Raw genomic sequence first — 16698 nt, forward strand, 5'->3', positions numbered from 1 at the left:
CCTAGAATTTGTTCCTTGAAAAATTAATAAAATTGAAAAACCTCTCTCCATTATCAAAAAGAAAAGAGAAAGGAACCAAATAAATAAAATCACAAATGAGAGAGGAGACATGACAACCAACACCACAGAAATTCAAATAGTAATAATAGGATATTATGAAAAATTATATGTGAACAAACTGGACAACTTAGAAGAAATGAATGAATCCTTAGAAACATTTAAACTACCAAAACAGCAATAGGAAGAAGAAATAGAAAACTTTAAGAAATTGATAAGCAGAAAAGAAACAATCAATAATTAAAAAACTCCCAAGAAACAAAAGTCTAGGTCCAGATGTCTTCACAGGCAAATTCTAGGTAAATATAAAACACAAATATATATGTATCTTTCTTATAATTCATTTTTTCTATCTGATTTTGAAAAGCAACTACATAAAGCAATAATTATAAATTAAATTGATGATACATAATGCATAAAGATATGATTTACCACAATAACAGTAAAACAAAAAGGGTGGAGTTATGTAGGACCCAAATTTTTGTACACTATTGAGATAAAATTGCTGTTAATATAAACCAAGTTTTTATAAATTAACATGTTAGTTGTAATTCCCATTGAAAGAACCAAGAATATAAGCTAAAATTATATAATATGATAACAAAAAAAAGAACAGAAATGGCACCTTAGGCAATATTAGTTTCATGCAATGAGGGCATAAATAGAGGCATTGGTGGGAGAAATAATATACAGTGAAGAAAAAACAAAATTGCAGAAAGTCTACTTTGTTAGTATTACATTAAATGTAGACGATTAAACTGTTCAATAAAAGGCAAATTGGAAAAAGGATTAAGAAAAATATGATCCAGTTACATATTTTCAATCAGAGATTCACTTTAGCTTTAGGGATGTAAATTGGAAATAAAGCACCATGTGAACAATAAGCAAAGGAGAGCTAGAGTGGTCATACTAATATCACAAAGTATACTTTAAGTTAAAAGTTGTTACAAAAGATTAAAAAATTATATAATGAAAAAGCATCAGTCCATAGATAAAATATAGCATTTATAAATATATATGTATCTAACAGTAAAGCCCTAAAACACATCAAAGAGAAACTGACATAATTAAAGGGAGAAAAAAAAAAAAACCAGCATAACAACAGTAGTTGGAGATTTCAATGCCCCACTTTCAATATATAGGTAAAACAACTAGATTTAATATTAATAAAGAAATTGAAGATATTTGGGTGCCCAGGTAGCTTAGCCTTTGGGTGGCTGCCTTCATCTCAGGTCATGATCCTTGAGTCTTGGGTTAGAGTGACGCATTGGCCTCCCTGCTCGAGGAGGAGTCTACTCCCTCTGACCTTTACCCCACTTGTCTTCTCTCTCTCTTTCTCCCTCTCAAATAAATAAATAAAATATCTTTAAAAAAAAAGGAAATAGAAGACTTTATTAATCAACTATACTAATAGACATCTATGGAACACTCCACCCAACAATAGCAGAATATACATTTCAAGATAGATAATATGTTAGAACACATCTTAATAAATCAAAAAAATAACATCTTAAAAAGCATTTCATTTTATCACACTGAAAGGAAATTAAAAATCAATATAAAAATCAAATTTGGGAAACTTACAAATATGTAGAATTAAGCAACACACTTATAAACAACCCATGGGTCAAAGAAGAAATACAAGAAGTTAGGAAATACTTTGATATGAACAAAAATTAAAATGCAAAGCACTGAAATGTATGGTATGCAGCAAAAGCATAGCCAAGAGAAATTTATAGCGATAAACATCTACATTAAAAAGGAAAAAAGTAAGATCTCAAACCAGTACCCTAAATGTCACCCTAAGACACTGTGGGGGAAAAAAAAGAACAAATAAACGTAAAGCAAACAGGAAGAAGGAAATAATAAAGATTAAAGTGGAGAGACAATAGAATAGAAAATAGAGAAAATAATAGAAACAGAAGCTGGTTTTCTGAAGATTAGCAGAAGTGACAAACAGTCAGCAAAAAAGAGAGGACTCAAAAACACTAAAATCAGGAAAGGAGGAGGAGACATTACTAAAGCTTTACAGAATAGAAAGGAATAGAATAGAATACAGAATAGAAAGGAATAGAATAGAATACAGAATAGAAAGGAATACTATAAACAAATGCTGATAAAGTAGATCAACTCAATGAAGTGAACAAATTCTTAGAAACACTGAAGTGACTCAGGAAGAAATAGAAAATATCAATATACCTAAAATAATAGATTGAGTTAGTATTAAAAAAAACTATTAAAAAAAAACCAACCCAGATGGTTTTGCTAGTGAATTCTACCAAAGTTTTGAAGCAAAAAATTAATACCAATCTTTCACAAAAACAGGAGGAACACTTTTTAACTCAATCTATGAAGCCAGATACCAAAGGCAGAGAAAGACATCACCAGAAAACTACAGACCAATAGTTCTTATGAATACAGATGCAAAAATCATCAACAAAACACTAGTAAACTTAATCCCGCAGAATATTAAAAGGATTCTACACAATAACAAAGTGGGATTTACCCTAGAATGCAGAATTGGTTCAGCATACAAAAACCAATCAATATAATATACCATATTAAGAGAATGAAGAGAACAAAATACAATACCACCTCAAAGGATGTAAGAACATTTTTGACAAAATCCACTGTCTTCTCTTAATTGAAACAAAACATTTAACACACTAGGTATAGAGGCAATGTTTCAAACTATTGAAGACCCTTTATGAAAACAACACCATATTAAATGATGAGAAGTCTCAAATCTTTCCTCTAAGTCCAGGAACAAAAAGTATATCCACCCTCACCACTTCTATTCAGCAATGCACTGGAGATCTTTACAGTGACAAGAAAAAATTGTGCATGTATTCAAGTGAGTAAATGAATAATCACAACTGAAATATGTTTTGCCATCTTTAAGGTCCAGAGTCCAGAGTCGCCTTGTTTCTGAAATAAGTCCATATTCTACCTAGCTACGGAGAGCAGGATCAAGATACATTCATGTTACTGATGCATGTAACTGAGGCTTCTGTCTGACCCAGGATATTGCCCTGAGTGGTATAATCACTCGTCTCTGTGCTTGTGTAAGGAACCCAGAGACATTTTAGAATTCTGCCAAGACAACTCAGAACGAGTGACCAGCCTGAAAAGGACTCCTTCCTGAAATGGTGACTCAGCAAATAGCTCAATATACGAATGCAAGTGTGAATGAAGAGACATGTAAAAGTAAGTTTTACTTTTGTTATATTCTATTATTTGGTGTGTGTGTGTGTGTGTGTGTGTGTGTGCACGACCACATGTCCAATGTTCCTAAGAAAAGTATTTGAGCCACAAAGAGCAGACACCAGGGTACTAGAGCTTAGGTTTGTTATTCTCTCAGGTCTGGTCAACCTGACTTCTCATTTCTTCTCATTCCCTAATTAAAATTGTTCCACAGTTCTCAGTTCAATAACCTCTCTCATTAGATATTCCTTTCTTTCCATTTGATTCTTTTCTCATTTTTGCCCACGCAGTCTAATTTTGGAAAGTCTCTCGGCCCCTATATTTTTCCTCTTCTATTAGTAATGTTCCTGGGTCAGATGCTTTCTGTGTAGTTTAAATTTTTTTCCACTCTCTACTCCCACAATCCCAAGTCCTAGTTTACTCCAGTCCATTCTTTTTTGTATGTCACTAGAATAGCATTTATTTCTAAACTATGTCCAGGAATTGGCATTTAATATGTATCATATTTACGTTCTAAAGTTTGAGAAAGATGACCTAATAGAATTAAAAACCAAAACTTTCTTACTGGCCACTCTGTGTAATAATGAAATAAAAGCTTTTTTAATGGAACACATTGCTGTGGAATTCTAAAAAGCTATTAATATTCATGGTGAATATGTTTTAATGTGCACCAACTGGGGCTTTTTGAATTAGAGAAGAGATCCAACTTATACTGACAATAGTTCTGATTCACAGTAAGTTCTTTAAAAATCAATGTATAATAAGACTACGAGTAAGTGAGTAACTACATAATCAACTATCCAGATACAGAATGGAAAAATTCATTCAAGTATCATTCAAGTTATACTTGCATAGAATTTATATTATGCTCTAAAAATGCTTCATGCAAGAATATGGAATTGTACCACTTTGGTGTTAAATTTAAAATTTTATTTGCTTTGTAAGATTTAAAACAAAACAAAACAAAACACTGTTTCCTTTTTTCCTCTATAAGTTGTGTGAAATATAGTGGTGTAAAGTTTCTCCTATGTTTTATTGTTTTATATATAAGACCATATCTTACAAAAAAACATTTTTGCTACTATTGACTAATATATTTAGAACCTTAGGCAAATATAACAGGATTGGATATATAATTTGTCACATTCTCCTCCTCAATGATAATTCCATATCACTTTTGAAATTTAAGACAAAATCTTGCTAGATCTTGCCCTTTTTATGTCTGAGTAATAGAGAATAGATGGATAACCCATTTTTTTTTCCATTCATCAATTCATGAACACTTGGGTTGCTTCCATATCTAGGCTATTGTAAATAATGCTGCAATAAACATAGGGCTGCATATATCTTTTCTAATTACTGTTTTCATTTTTCTTTTTTTTTTTTCTTTTTTCTTTTTTTTTTTTAACTTTTTATTTTTTATAAACATATATTTTTATCCCCAGGGGTACAGGTCTGTGAATCACCAGGTTTACACACTTCACAGCACTCACCAAAGCACATACCCTCCCCAATGTCCATAATCCCGCCCCCTTCTCCCAAACCCCCTCCCCCCAGCAACCCTCAGTTTGTTTTGTGAGATTAAGAGTCACTTATGGTTTGTCTCCCTCCCAATCCCATCTTGTTTCATTTATTCTTCTACCCACTTAAGCCTCCATGTTGCATCACCACTTCCTCATATCAGGGAGATCATATGATAGTTGTCTTTCTCTGCTTGACTTATTTCGCTAAGCATGATACTCTCTAGTTCCATCCATGTTGTCGCAAATGGCAAGATTTCATTTCTTTTGATGGCTGCATAGTATTCCATTGTGTATATATACCACATCTTCTTGATCCATTCATCTGTGGATGGACATCTAGGTTCTTTCCATAGTTTGGCTATTGTGGACATTGCTGCTATAAACATTCGGGTGCATGTGCCCCTTTGGATCACTACGTTTGTATCTTTAGGGTAAATACCCAATAGTGCAATTGCTGGGTCATAGGGCAGTTCTATTTTCAACATTCTGAGGAACCTCCATGCTGTTTTCCAGAGTGGCTGCACCAGCTTGCATTCCCACCAACAGTGTAGGAGGGTTCCCCTTTCTCCACATCCTCGCCAGCATCTGTCATTTCCTGACTTGTTGATTTTAGCCATTCTGACTGGTGTGAGGTGATATCTCATTGTGGTTTTGATTTGTATTTCCCTGATGCCGAGTGATATGGAGCACTTTTTCATGTGTCTGTTGGCCATCTGGATGTCTTCTTTGCAGAAATTACAAAGCTGTCATCATCAAGACAGCATGGTACTGGCACAAAAACAGACACATAGATCAATGGAACAGAATAGAGAGCCCAGAAATAGACCCTCAAATCTATGGTCAACTCATCTTCGACAAAGCAGGAAAGAATGTCCAATGGAAAAAAGACAGCCTCTTCAATAAATGGTGCTGGGAAAATTGGACAGCCACATGTAGAAAAATAAAATTGGACCATTTCCTTACACCACACACAAAAATAGACTCAAAATGGATGAAGGACCTCAATGTGCGAAAGGAATCCATCAAAATCCTTGAGGAGAACACGGGCAGCAACCTCTTCGACCTATGCCGCAGCAACATCTTCCTAGGAACAACGCAAAAGGCAAGGGAAGCAAGGGAAAAAATGAACTATTGGGATTTCATCAAGATCAAAAGCTTTTGCACAGCAAAGGAAACAGTTAACAAAATCAAAAGACAACTGACAGAATGGGAGAAGATATTTGCAAACGACATATCAGATAAAGGACTAGTGTCCAGAATCTATAAAGAACTTAGCAAACTCAACACCCAAAGAACAAATAATCCAATCAAGAAATGGGCAGAGGACATGAACAGACATTTCTGTTTTCATTTTTCTTGTGGAAATATCCCATAAAATTACTGGATGATAGGGTAGTTATATTTTTCGTTTTTTGAGGAACATCCATACTGTTTTACAGAGGCTACAGCAATTTATATTCTCATCAACAGTGAACAAGGATGCTTCTTTTTCCATATCCTTGTCAACATTTGTTATTTCTTTTCATTTTTATTTTAGCCATTCTAACAGGTGTAGGTGATATCTTCATATGGTTTTGACTGGCATTTCCATGATGATTAGTCTTCTAAAGAGCATCTCAACATGCATCCGTTGGCCATCCCGATGTCTTCTTCAGCAAAATGTTTAGATCCTCTGAACATTTTTTTTTAATTTTTTATTTTTTATAAACATATATTTTTATCCCCAGGGGTACAGGTCTGTGAATCACCAGGTTTACACACTTCACAGCACTCACCAAATCACATACCCTCCCAATGTCCACAATCCCACCCCCTTCTCCCAAACCCCCTTCCCCCAGCAACCCTCAGTTTGTTTTGTGAGATTAAGAGTCACTTATGGTTTGTCTCCCTCCCAATCCCATCTTGTTTCATTTATTCTTCTTCTACCCACTTAAGCCTCCATGTTGCATCACCACTTCCTCATATCAGGGAGATCATATGATAGTTGTCTTTCTCTGCTTGACTTATTTCACTAAGCATGATACGCCTCTGAACATTTTTTATTGATTTTTTTTGGGGGGGGGATTGGTGTTAAGTTGTAGAAGTTCTTTTTTCTTTTAACTTATTTTGTTTAAATTCAAGTAGGTAACATATAATGTATCATTAGTTTCAGATGTAACTTTCAGTAATTCATAAATTGGTTATAAATTCTTTGTATATTTTGGACATTAGCTACATCATTATTAGCAATGTCTTCTCCCCCTCAATAGGTTGCCTTTTTGGTTTTGAAAATATTTGTATTAAGCTTTTCATTTTAATTCCAATGTAGTTAATATACAGTGTTATACTAGTTTCAGGTGTACAATGTAGTGATTTAATAATTGTATCCTTATCTCAGGGCTCATTGTGATAGGTGTATTCTAACCCCCATTACCTAACTCACTTATCCACCCATGAAACTCTCTCTGGTCACCATATGTTATTTCTCTATTGTTATTTTTTGGTTTGTCTCTCCTTTTTCTTGTTTGGTTCTTGAATTCCACATATTAGTGAAATATTATGGTATTTGTCTTTCTTTGAATGACTTACTTCATTTAGCTTATACTCTTCTACCTCTATTCACATTGTTGCAAATGGCAAGAGTTCATTCTTTTTTATGGCTAAATAGTATTTCCGTGTGTGTGTGTGTGTGTGTGTGTGTGTGTGTGTGTGTGTGTGTGAGAGGGATTCCCTTGTATGTGTAGTCCCAATAGTTTATTTTTGTTTTCATTCTTCTTGCTTCAGGAGATCTATCCAAAAAACTGTTGTGACCAATGTCAGAGAATTTCTGCCTGTGCCAACTTCTACAATTTTTATGGTTTCTTTTCTCACGTTTAGGTCCTTAATCCATTTTGAGTTTATTTTTTGTGTATGGTGTAAGAAGTGGTCCTGTATCATTCTTTTGCATATAGCTGTCCAGTTTTCCCAATACAATTTGTTGAAGAGATTGCCTTTTTCCCACTGGATACTGTTTCCTGCTTTGTCAGTTAATTGGCCATATAATTCTGAATTTATTTCTCTATTTTCTATTCTATTCTTATGATCTATGTGTCTATTTTTATGCTAGTACCATTGTGTTTTGATTATTACAGCTGTGTAGTGTAGCTTGAAATCTGGGATTATGATACTTTTGGGTTTCTTCTTTCTCAAGATTGCTTTGGCTCTTGAGTGCCTTTTGTGACTCTGCACAAATTTTAGGATTACTCTAGTTCTGTGAAAAATGTTGTTGGTATTTTTATATGGATTTCAAGAATTTGTAGATTCCTTTAGGTACTATAGATATTCTGACAATATTAATTTTTCCAATTCATGAAATATTTTTTTTCCATTGGTATCATCTTTAATTTTTTCATCAGTGATCTATAGTTTTTGGAGTATAGGTTTTTTATTTCCTTTATTAAATTTATCCCTAGGTATTTTATTATTTACTTTCAACTGTAAATGGGATGGTTTTCTTTATTTCTTTTTTCTGCTACTTATTTTTTGTATATAGAAATGCAACAGAATTCTGCACCTTGTTTTTGTATCCTGTGATGTTACTGAATTAACTAAATAATCACTGTAGTTTTATAATGGAGTTTTCAGGGTTCTCTCTATATAATATTAAGTGATCTGCAATTGGTGAAAGTTTTACTTCTTCCTTATCAATTTGGATGCCTTTTATTTCTTTTTCTTGATTGATTGCTATGCTTAGGACTTCCAGCACCATGTTGAATAAAAATAGTGAGAGTGGACCTCCTTGTTCTACTTGATCTTAGAAGAAAAAAGCTCTCAGTTTTTCACCACTGAGTATGATGACAGCTGTTAGTTTTTCATATATGGCCTTTATTATGTTGAGGTATGTTCCCTTTGCACTTACTTTCTTGAGAGATTTTGTCATGCGTGGATAATGTACTTTGTCCAATACTTTATCTTACATCTTTTGAGATGATCATATGATTTTTATTCTTTGTCTAGTTAATTTGACGTATCATGTTGATTTATTTGCAAATGTTGAATCACCCTTGCATTAATGGAGCAAATCCCACTTAATCATGGTGAATAATTATTTTAACATATTATTGGATTCAGTTTGCTCTGAGTTTGTTGAGAATTTTTGTGTCCATGTTCATTAGAGATATGGGCTACTAGTTTTCTTTTTATGTAGTGTCTTTATGGTTTTAATATCAGAGTAGTGCTTTTCTTGTAAGATCAATTTGGAAGGTTTCCTTCCTCTTTTATCTTTTGGAATATTTTGAGAAGAAAAGCTATTCACTCTTTTATAAATGTTCAGTGGATTTAATCTGTGAGGTCGTCTAGTCCTTGACTTGATTACTGATTCAATTTCATTGCTAGTAATTAGTCTGTTCAAATTTTTAAAATTTATTCTGGATTTAGTTTTGGAAGTTTCTAAGTTTCTAGTAATTTATCCATTTCTTCTAGCTTGTCCATTTTTTTGAATATTAGTTTTCATAACATTATCTTATAATATTTGTTATTCTTTGTTATTCTGTGGTGTTTTATTGTTTTCAGACTACAGATCTTTTATGTTTTTGGCTAGGTTTATCCCTACATATCGTACGGTTTTGATGTAAGTGGGATTAATTCCTGATATCTCTTTCTGCTATTTTATTATTAGTGTATAGAAATGAAACAAGTTCTTTACTTTGATTTTGTATCCTAATTTTCCTGAATTTATCTATCGGGTCTAGCAACTTTTTGGTGGAATCTTTTGGGTATTGTATTTGGAATACCATGTCATCTGCAAATAGTGAAAGTTTGGTTTCTTCTTTGCCAGTTTAGATGTCTTTTATTTCTTTTTGTTGTCTGATTGCTCAGTCTAGGATTTCCAGTACTACGTTAAATAATGGTGGTGAGAATGGACATCCCTGTCTTTTTCCTAATTGTGGAGGAAACGCTCTCAGTTTTTTCTCCATTAAGGATGATATTAGCTGTAGGTTTTTCATATAGTGCCTTATTTTTATGAGGTATATTCCTTCCATCCCTGCTTTATTGAGGGTTTTTATCATGAATGAATGTTGTACTTTGTGAAGTGGTTTTTGTCTATCTATTGAGAGGATCATGTAGTTCTTTTTTTTTTTATTAATTGTGACATATCACAGTGATTGATTTGCAAGTGTTGAGCCACTCTCACAGTCCAAAAATAAATCTCACTTGATTGAGGTGAATGATTTTTTCAACATATTGTTGGATTCATTTTGCTGATATTTTGTTGAAAATTCTTGCATCTATGCTCATCAGGGATGTTGACCTATATTCTCCCTTTTAGTGGAGTTTTTCTGGTTTTGGTATCAGGGTAATACTAACCTTGTAGAATGAATTTGGAAGTTCTCCTTCCATTTCTATTTTTTGGGACAGTGAGAAGAACAGATATTAACTCTTTTTGGGGGGAAGATTTCATTTATTTATTTGACACAGGGAGAGATCACAAGTAGGCGAGCAGCAGGTAGAGAGAGAGGAGGAAGCAGGCTTCCTGTTGAGTAGAGAATCTGATGTGGGGCTCAATCCCAGGACTCTGAGATCATGACCTGAACCAAAGGCAGAGGCTTAACCCGCTGAGCCACCCAGGCAACCCCAGGTATTAACTCTTTTTTAAATGCTTGGTATAATACATCGGGGAAGCAATCTGGCCCTGGACTTTTGTTTGTTAGGAGATTTTTGATGAATGATTAAATTTCTTTGCTGGTTATCAGTCTATGTGAGTTTTCTATTTCTGCTTCAGTTTTGGTAATTTATATGTTTCTAGGAATATATCTATTTCTTCTAAGTTGTTGAACTTTTTAGTATGTAGTTTTTCATAAAATTCTCTTACATTTGTTCTTCTGTGCTGTTGGTTATTATTTCTTCTCTCTCCTTTGTGATTTTATTTATTTGGGTCCATTCTCTCTTATTTTTGATAAGTGATCAATTTTATTAGTTTTTCAACAAACCAGCTCATGGATCTGTTCTATAGTTCTTTGTTTGTTTTAGTTTCTATATTCTGCTCCAATCTTTATTATTTCCTTTCTTCTGCTGACTTGAAGCTTTGTTTTTCATTCTTTGTCTCGCTCCTTTAGGTGAAAGGATAAGATGCTTATTTGAGATTTTTCTTGCTTCTTGAAGTAGGCTTGTATTGCTATACACTTCCTTCTTAGGTTAGCTTTTGCTGCATCCCAAAAGTTTTGGACCATCTTGTTTTTATTTTGAATTGTTTCTACGTATATTTAAAAGTTTTTTCTTTGATTTTTCTGGATGGCGCATGTATTGTTTAGTAGCAGGTTGTCTAACTCTGTGTATTTGTGGTTTTCCAGATTTTTCTTGTGGTTCACTTCGTTTCAGAATATTGTGATGAAAAATATGCATGGTATGACCTCAATCTTTTTGTACTTGTTGGGGGCTGCCCTGTGACCAAGGATGTGATCTGATGTGGAGAAAGTCCCATGTGTACTTGAAAAGAATGTGTTTTCTGCTCTTAGGATCAAATATTTTGAATATATATGTTAAGTCCATCTGGTCCAATGTGTTTTTCAAAGCTATTGTTTTATTGTTGATTTTTAAAAATTTTCTTTTAAAGATTTTATTTATTTATTTGTTAGAGAGAGAGGGCACACAAGCAAGGGAAGTGGCAGGCAGAGGGTGAGGGAGAAGCAGGCTCCCCATTGAGCACAGAGCCCGAAGAAGGACTCTATCCCAGGACCCTGGGATCATGACCTGAGCCAAAGGCAGAATCTTAACTGACTGAATCACCCAGACATCTCTCTTGTTGATTTTCTGCCCAGACAATCTGTCCATTGATGTATGTGGGGTGTTAAAGTTAAAGCTGAATGAAAAAATTACATACCCGAGTATACTTTATCCAGCAAGGCTGTCACTCAGAACAGAAGGAGTACACTTGGCTACGGAATTTTCTCATTCAGCACTTTGAATATATCATGCCATTCCCTTATGGTTGGAAAGTGTCTGCTGAAAAACTTCCTGCTAGTCTTATGGATTTTCCCTTCTATGTTACTTCTTCTTTTGTCTTGCTGCTTAAAATTGTTTTATTTCTTTATCACTATATTTTGCCAGTTTAATGACAATATGTGTTGGTGTTGGTCTGCTTTTGTTGAATTTGATGGGGGTACCCTCTGCCTCTTTAATCTGGATGTTTGTTTCCTTCCCAAGATTAGGGAAATTTCCAGTTATTATTTCTTCAAATAAATGTTCTCCTTTTTCTCTCTCTTCTTCTTTATTATATTATGGAGCTTCTATATTATAAATGTTATTATGTTTGATGGAGTTACTGAATTCCCTAAGTCTATTCTCCTTTTCCATAACTCTTCTTTGTCTCTTTTGTTCATTCACTATTTTCCATTATTTTGTCCTCCAGGTCACTAATTTGTTCCTCTGTGTTCCAGCCTTGTGTTCATTGCATCAAATCTGCTTCCAATATTATTTACTGCACTCTTCAATTCTGATCAACTCTTTTTTACCTTTTATATCTGTGGTAAGCATCCCTTATTGTCTTTTTTATCCTTTTCTCAACTCCAATGAGTATCCTTATGATTGTTGCTTTAAATTCTAAATTGGGTGTGTAACTTAAATCTGTTTTTCTCCAGATCTCTGGCTATGGCCTTGTTTTGTTCTTTCATTTGGCAAAACTTCCTCCATCTTTGCAGATCGTCTAAGTCTCTGCCTTCTTACTCTGTGTTAGAAATTATGTCTCCTGCTCCTGAAAATAGTGACCTTATGAAGAAGAGGTCATGTAGTTTCCAGGGTCTTGTACTTAAAGGAATGTCTCTTATGTGTGCTGTGTGCTCTGCTGTTGTGTTTTGGTTGACTGTCTTTCAGGCTAGTCATCTCCAGAAGCTTTCCTTGCCTGCTGTGGGCAGTGTTCTGTTCCTGGCCTGAATGTGGCAAGTTTTAAGTAGGCATGCTCTGGTTTTGTTGTGACATGAAAATTGACACCATTTCCACCAGAATTGAGGCCCCGCAGAACTCTCTGGTTGAGAAACATGATGGAGGTGGTAGTTTGTGCTGGTCTTCAGAGGTAGAGAGTCACCACACTGGGACTGAGACAAGCTTGACTGAGAAGGGCAGTCCTGCCAGAGTACAAGGAGATGGGTTTTGGTGAACAAGTTAAGCATTTAAGCAGATCCAAGTCCGGCACTTTGCTGCTTTTTGCAAGTGGCTCTGTGTTTACGCTGAGGTGTAGGGGAGGGACACAGTGACAGCCAGTTTCTTTGTTCTCAGAGATTGTCTCAGTGAATACTGCCTCTCAGAGATATGCTCCAAGAAGGGTGAATAATCTCCCCACTATGTGCCCCAGGAGTTATTCAGATCACCTTTTACATGCTGTCTGTTCCCTAATTTGCCTGTCTTCTCTCCAGAAACAGGGCAATACCTTCAGTGCTCTATCTTTGCCAAGTCCACCAAACTTTAAAACTCCAGGTTTTAGGTCCCACTGGTTGTAAGAACTCATGAAATTTAGCCTCTTTCATTTGTCAAGCCAAGGGGTTTGGGGAAACTCTCTACTTGTACATTCCACTGTGTGTTTCTTCTTCTTCTTCTTCTTTTTCCCCCCCTTTATCGATGGCCATGGCTCCCTCTCCTCCACAGCACCTGCTACGTCTCTTCACGTACTTTTTCAGTGTGGCTACTTTTTTCCCTTTAGTTAGCTCCATCAGTCTTCAGGTTGATTTCTTGGATATTTAGTATTATTTGATAATTATCTAGTTGTGTTTGTGGGATGAGTTGAGCCTATGGTCCTTCCACTCTGCTGTTGTTTTCCCTCCCGAAGTCTTCTACTCTTTTTTCAAGTCCAATTGGTATCTTTATGATCATTGCTTTAAATTCTCCATCAGACATGATACTTATATCTGTTTCCCTTAGATCTCTGGACATGGCCTTATCTTATTCTTTCATTTGGGAGAAATTCCTCCATCTTTTTTATTTTGCCTAAGTCTCTGCCTTCTTCCCTGTGTTAGAAAAGCCAGCTATGCTCCTGAAAATAGTGGTCTTATGAAGAGGAGGTCATGTAATGTCCTGGGCCTGGTGTTTCAGGATTTGTCTCCAGTGTGTGTTGCATATGCTCCACAGTTTTGCTCTGACTGCTCTGTCCTTCAGTCAGTAGTCTTCAGAGGCTCTCTTTGCCTGCAGGAGGCACCATTTTGTCCCTAGCCTGAATGTGGTGAATTTTAGCTAGGTATGTTGTGATCTGTTGGTGAAATTAGACCTGTTACCAATTCCACCAGAACTGAGGCTCTGTGAACTTTTTTGATTGGGAGACATTATGTGGATAAGTGTTGTGCTGTCTTCTGGGGGAGTGACTTGTTATCCTGGGACTAAGGCCAGCTTGACCTTGAAGGGAAGTTCCACCAGACTGCAGGGGGCATGTGTTTTGGTGTATGCACGCTAAGCAGTCAGTGTTGGCACTGTGCCAGTTCCCACATGTGAACATGTGCTTCTGCTGAGGAATGGGAAAGGGAAATGATGCCAGTCAGTACCTTTATTCTGTGAGAGCTTTCTCTGTGAACTATGCCTCTCTGTGACATACTCTGAGAAGAATAAATAATTTCCCCACTGTGTATCCAATGTACTCTTCAGATCACTGTTTCCATGCTGCAGGTCCATGGGCTCTTTGCCTTTTTTCCAAGAGCAGGTTCAATGTTTCCAGAGTCTCCTGGAGTCAAGCCTTCTGACATTTAAAACTTCAGGTTAATCCCCTCTGGTTGAAATTTAGCCACTTGGAATGGAAATGTTTCACTTTCTAAGCCAATGGCTATGAGGAAAAATCTGCTTGTTCATTCTCCTCTGTGCTCTTCTCTCTCTTTCATCCTTCTCCACAACCAGAGCTCCTTCCCCTCCATAGCTTTCAGGAACCATTTCCCATCTAAGCCATATCTCTGTGCTTCCTAACTTCTTCAATGTAGTCTCTTCTCTATCTTTAGTTGTGGATCTTGTTCTGCTCAGGCCAGCTTCTGGGGTATTTAAGATGATTGGATAGTTACCTAATTGTGTTCATAGGTGGGAGCAAGCCTAGGGTCCTCCTAGTCTGTCATTATCTTCCCTCTCTGTTGTTTTCTTTAAGAACTGCTATAGTGTCATTGCATAATGAATACATATAATTTGGTAAAAAAAATAATCCTCATTCCAATATAACTTAAGATGTTTTATTCAAAATCTACTTTGTTCTTCTTTTCTTATTTTTATCATGACTGATATTCCCTGGTAAGAAAACAAAGACAAAATAATCTGTGACTGTGCTTTAATAGTCAAGCTGCTCAAGTGATGTTATAATTGTATCACTGCACTACAAACAGTCTTGATTGCTGCTCCTCATCTTTGTTATTGTTGTGAAAAGCAGCTATAGACTATACACCAATAAAAATATAGTAATCTGAAAGGGCATGTGCACCCTGGTGGTTACAGCAGCAATGTCCACAAGAGCCAAACTATGGAAAGAACCTAGATGTCCATCAACAGATGAATGGATAAAGAGGAAGTAGTATATATATACAATGGAATACTCTGCAGCCATCAAAAGAAATGAGGGGCATCTGAGTGGCTCAGTTGGTTAAGCTACTGCCTTAGGCTCAGGTTATGATTCCAGGGTCCTGGTATTGAGTACCGCATCAGACTCCCGCTCAGCAGAGAGCCTGCTTCTCTCTCTCCCTCTGCATGCCACTCTGCTTACTTGTGTTATTTCTCTGTCAAATAAGTAAATAAAATCTTTAAAAAAAAGAAATTAAATCTTACCATTTGCAATGAGTTGATGGAACTAGAAGGTATTATGCTGAGTGAAATAAGTCAATCAGAGAAAGACAATTATTATATGGTCTCCCTGATATGAGAAATTTGAGAAGCAAAGTGTGGGGGGCTTAAGGGGTAGGGAAGGAAAAAATGAAACAAGAGTGGATCAGGAGGGAGACAGACCATAAGAGACTCTTAATATCACTAAACAAAATGAGGGTTCCTGGTGGGAGGGGAGTAGGGAGAGGGTGGTTGGGTTATGGACATTGGGGAGGGCATGTGCTATGGTGAATGTTGTGAAGTGTGTAAGCCTGATGATCCACAGACCTGTATCCCTGAAGCTAATAATAAATTATATGTCAATTAAAAAATATCTTAGTTCTGTTGACATTGAAATTCAAATTTCATATTATTTTTGCATCACGTGTTTTATTTACAATTTTTTCAGTGATTTAAAAATGTGAAATCTATCCTGAAATCCCAAGTTTTCCAAAAATACATGCCAGCCTTGATTTGATTTGTAGACCAAAGTATGTCTATATCAGTTTTGGCTTCATAAAGTATAGCAAAGTGATGAGGAGAGACCTGGAGCTTAACAGAGATTCCCTCATTTACTGTGAGGTGTCCATTCCCAAGAATTCTTCACAACCCATGGGATAAGCATCTCCCTAACCTCTGAGATATTCAGTCCCATCCTGTCTTCCTAGTAGCTGTTGTGATCTGCTGCTGTGGTATTTAAGAGTAATGGGATCTCTCAGCTTTATCTTTGAAAATTGAAACTTGGCCAAATACCAATAAGTTATCAGAAGTATAGAATAAAACTTCTATGGCAAAAACAGTTGGTCTGGATGTTAATAAGGAAATTCTCTGGCATTCATTTTTCAGAATTCCACCATGAAGATCGAATAATCACCAATGTTCTCCTATACCTGGGATTTTTCTTCATCGTCATTTTTTTTGTGTGGATGGAATATCATAATCATGGTAAGTTAAAAAATATGTAAAGTCCTGGTATCTTAAGGGTTCACTACTCTCACTGATTTTGAGTGGTGATTATAACAGAGCTAAGTGGAATCTGACCTTCTTATTATAAAAACAGAATTAGAGGTGAGAGATGTGAAAGTCTTGCTTTATTGCTTACTTCTCACTTTTTCACATGTACTTCTTTTTTTTTTCTTTTTTTATT

General features: G+C 35.6%; 2 protein-coding genes across 12 annotated transcripts in view; one reads left to right on the plus strand and one right to left on the minus strand.

Annotated features, from left to right (window-relative positions):
* Positions 1-16698, minus strand: part of LOC309865787 (endogenous retrovirus group K member 7 Env polyprotein-like) — a 1143634-nt gene that overhangs the window by 255105 nt on the left and 871831 nt on the right. The gene's annotated exons all lie outside the window — the stretch shown is intronic.
* The window catches only part of LOC309865790 (butyrophilin subfamily 1 member A1-like), a 45210-nt gene continuing 31484 nt past the window's right edge, over positions 2973-16698 (plus strand). For 9 of the 11 annotated variants that reach the window (XR_014312265.1, XM_082732613.1, XM_082732616.1 and 6 more), the window contains exons 1-2: positions 2973-3264; positions 16398-16496. Coding sequence is in view for 10 of the 11 variants with exons in the window: in XM_082732616.1 (XP_082588742.1) it covers positions 3204-3264; positions 16398-16496 (160 nt within the window). In the remaining variant the exon portion in view is untranslated. Of the gene's footprint in view, positions 3265-12178; positions 12268-16397; positions 16497-16698 lie in introns of all 11 variants that reach the window. The other 2 variants (XM_082732615.1, XM_082732622.1) reach the window with 1 other exon arrangement.

Source organism: Mustela nivalis (genome assembly GCF_964662115.1).
Source record: "Mustela nivalis genome assembly, chromosome: 5".
Taxonomy (NCBI): Eukaryota; Metazoa; Chordata; class Mammalia; order Carnivora; family Mustelidae; genus Mustela; species Mustela nivalis.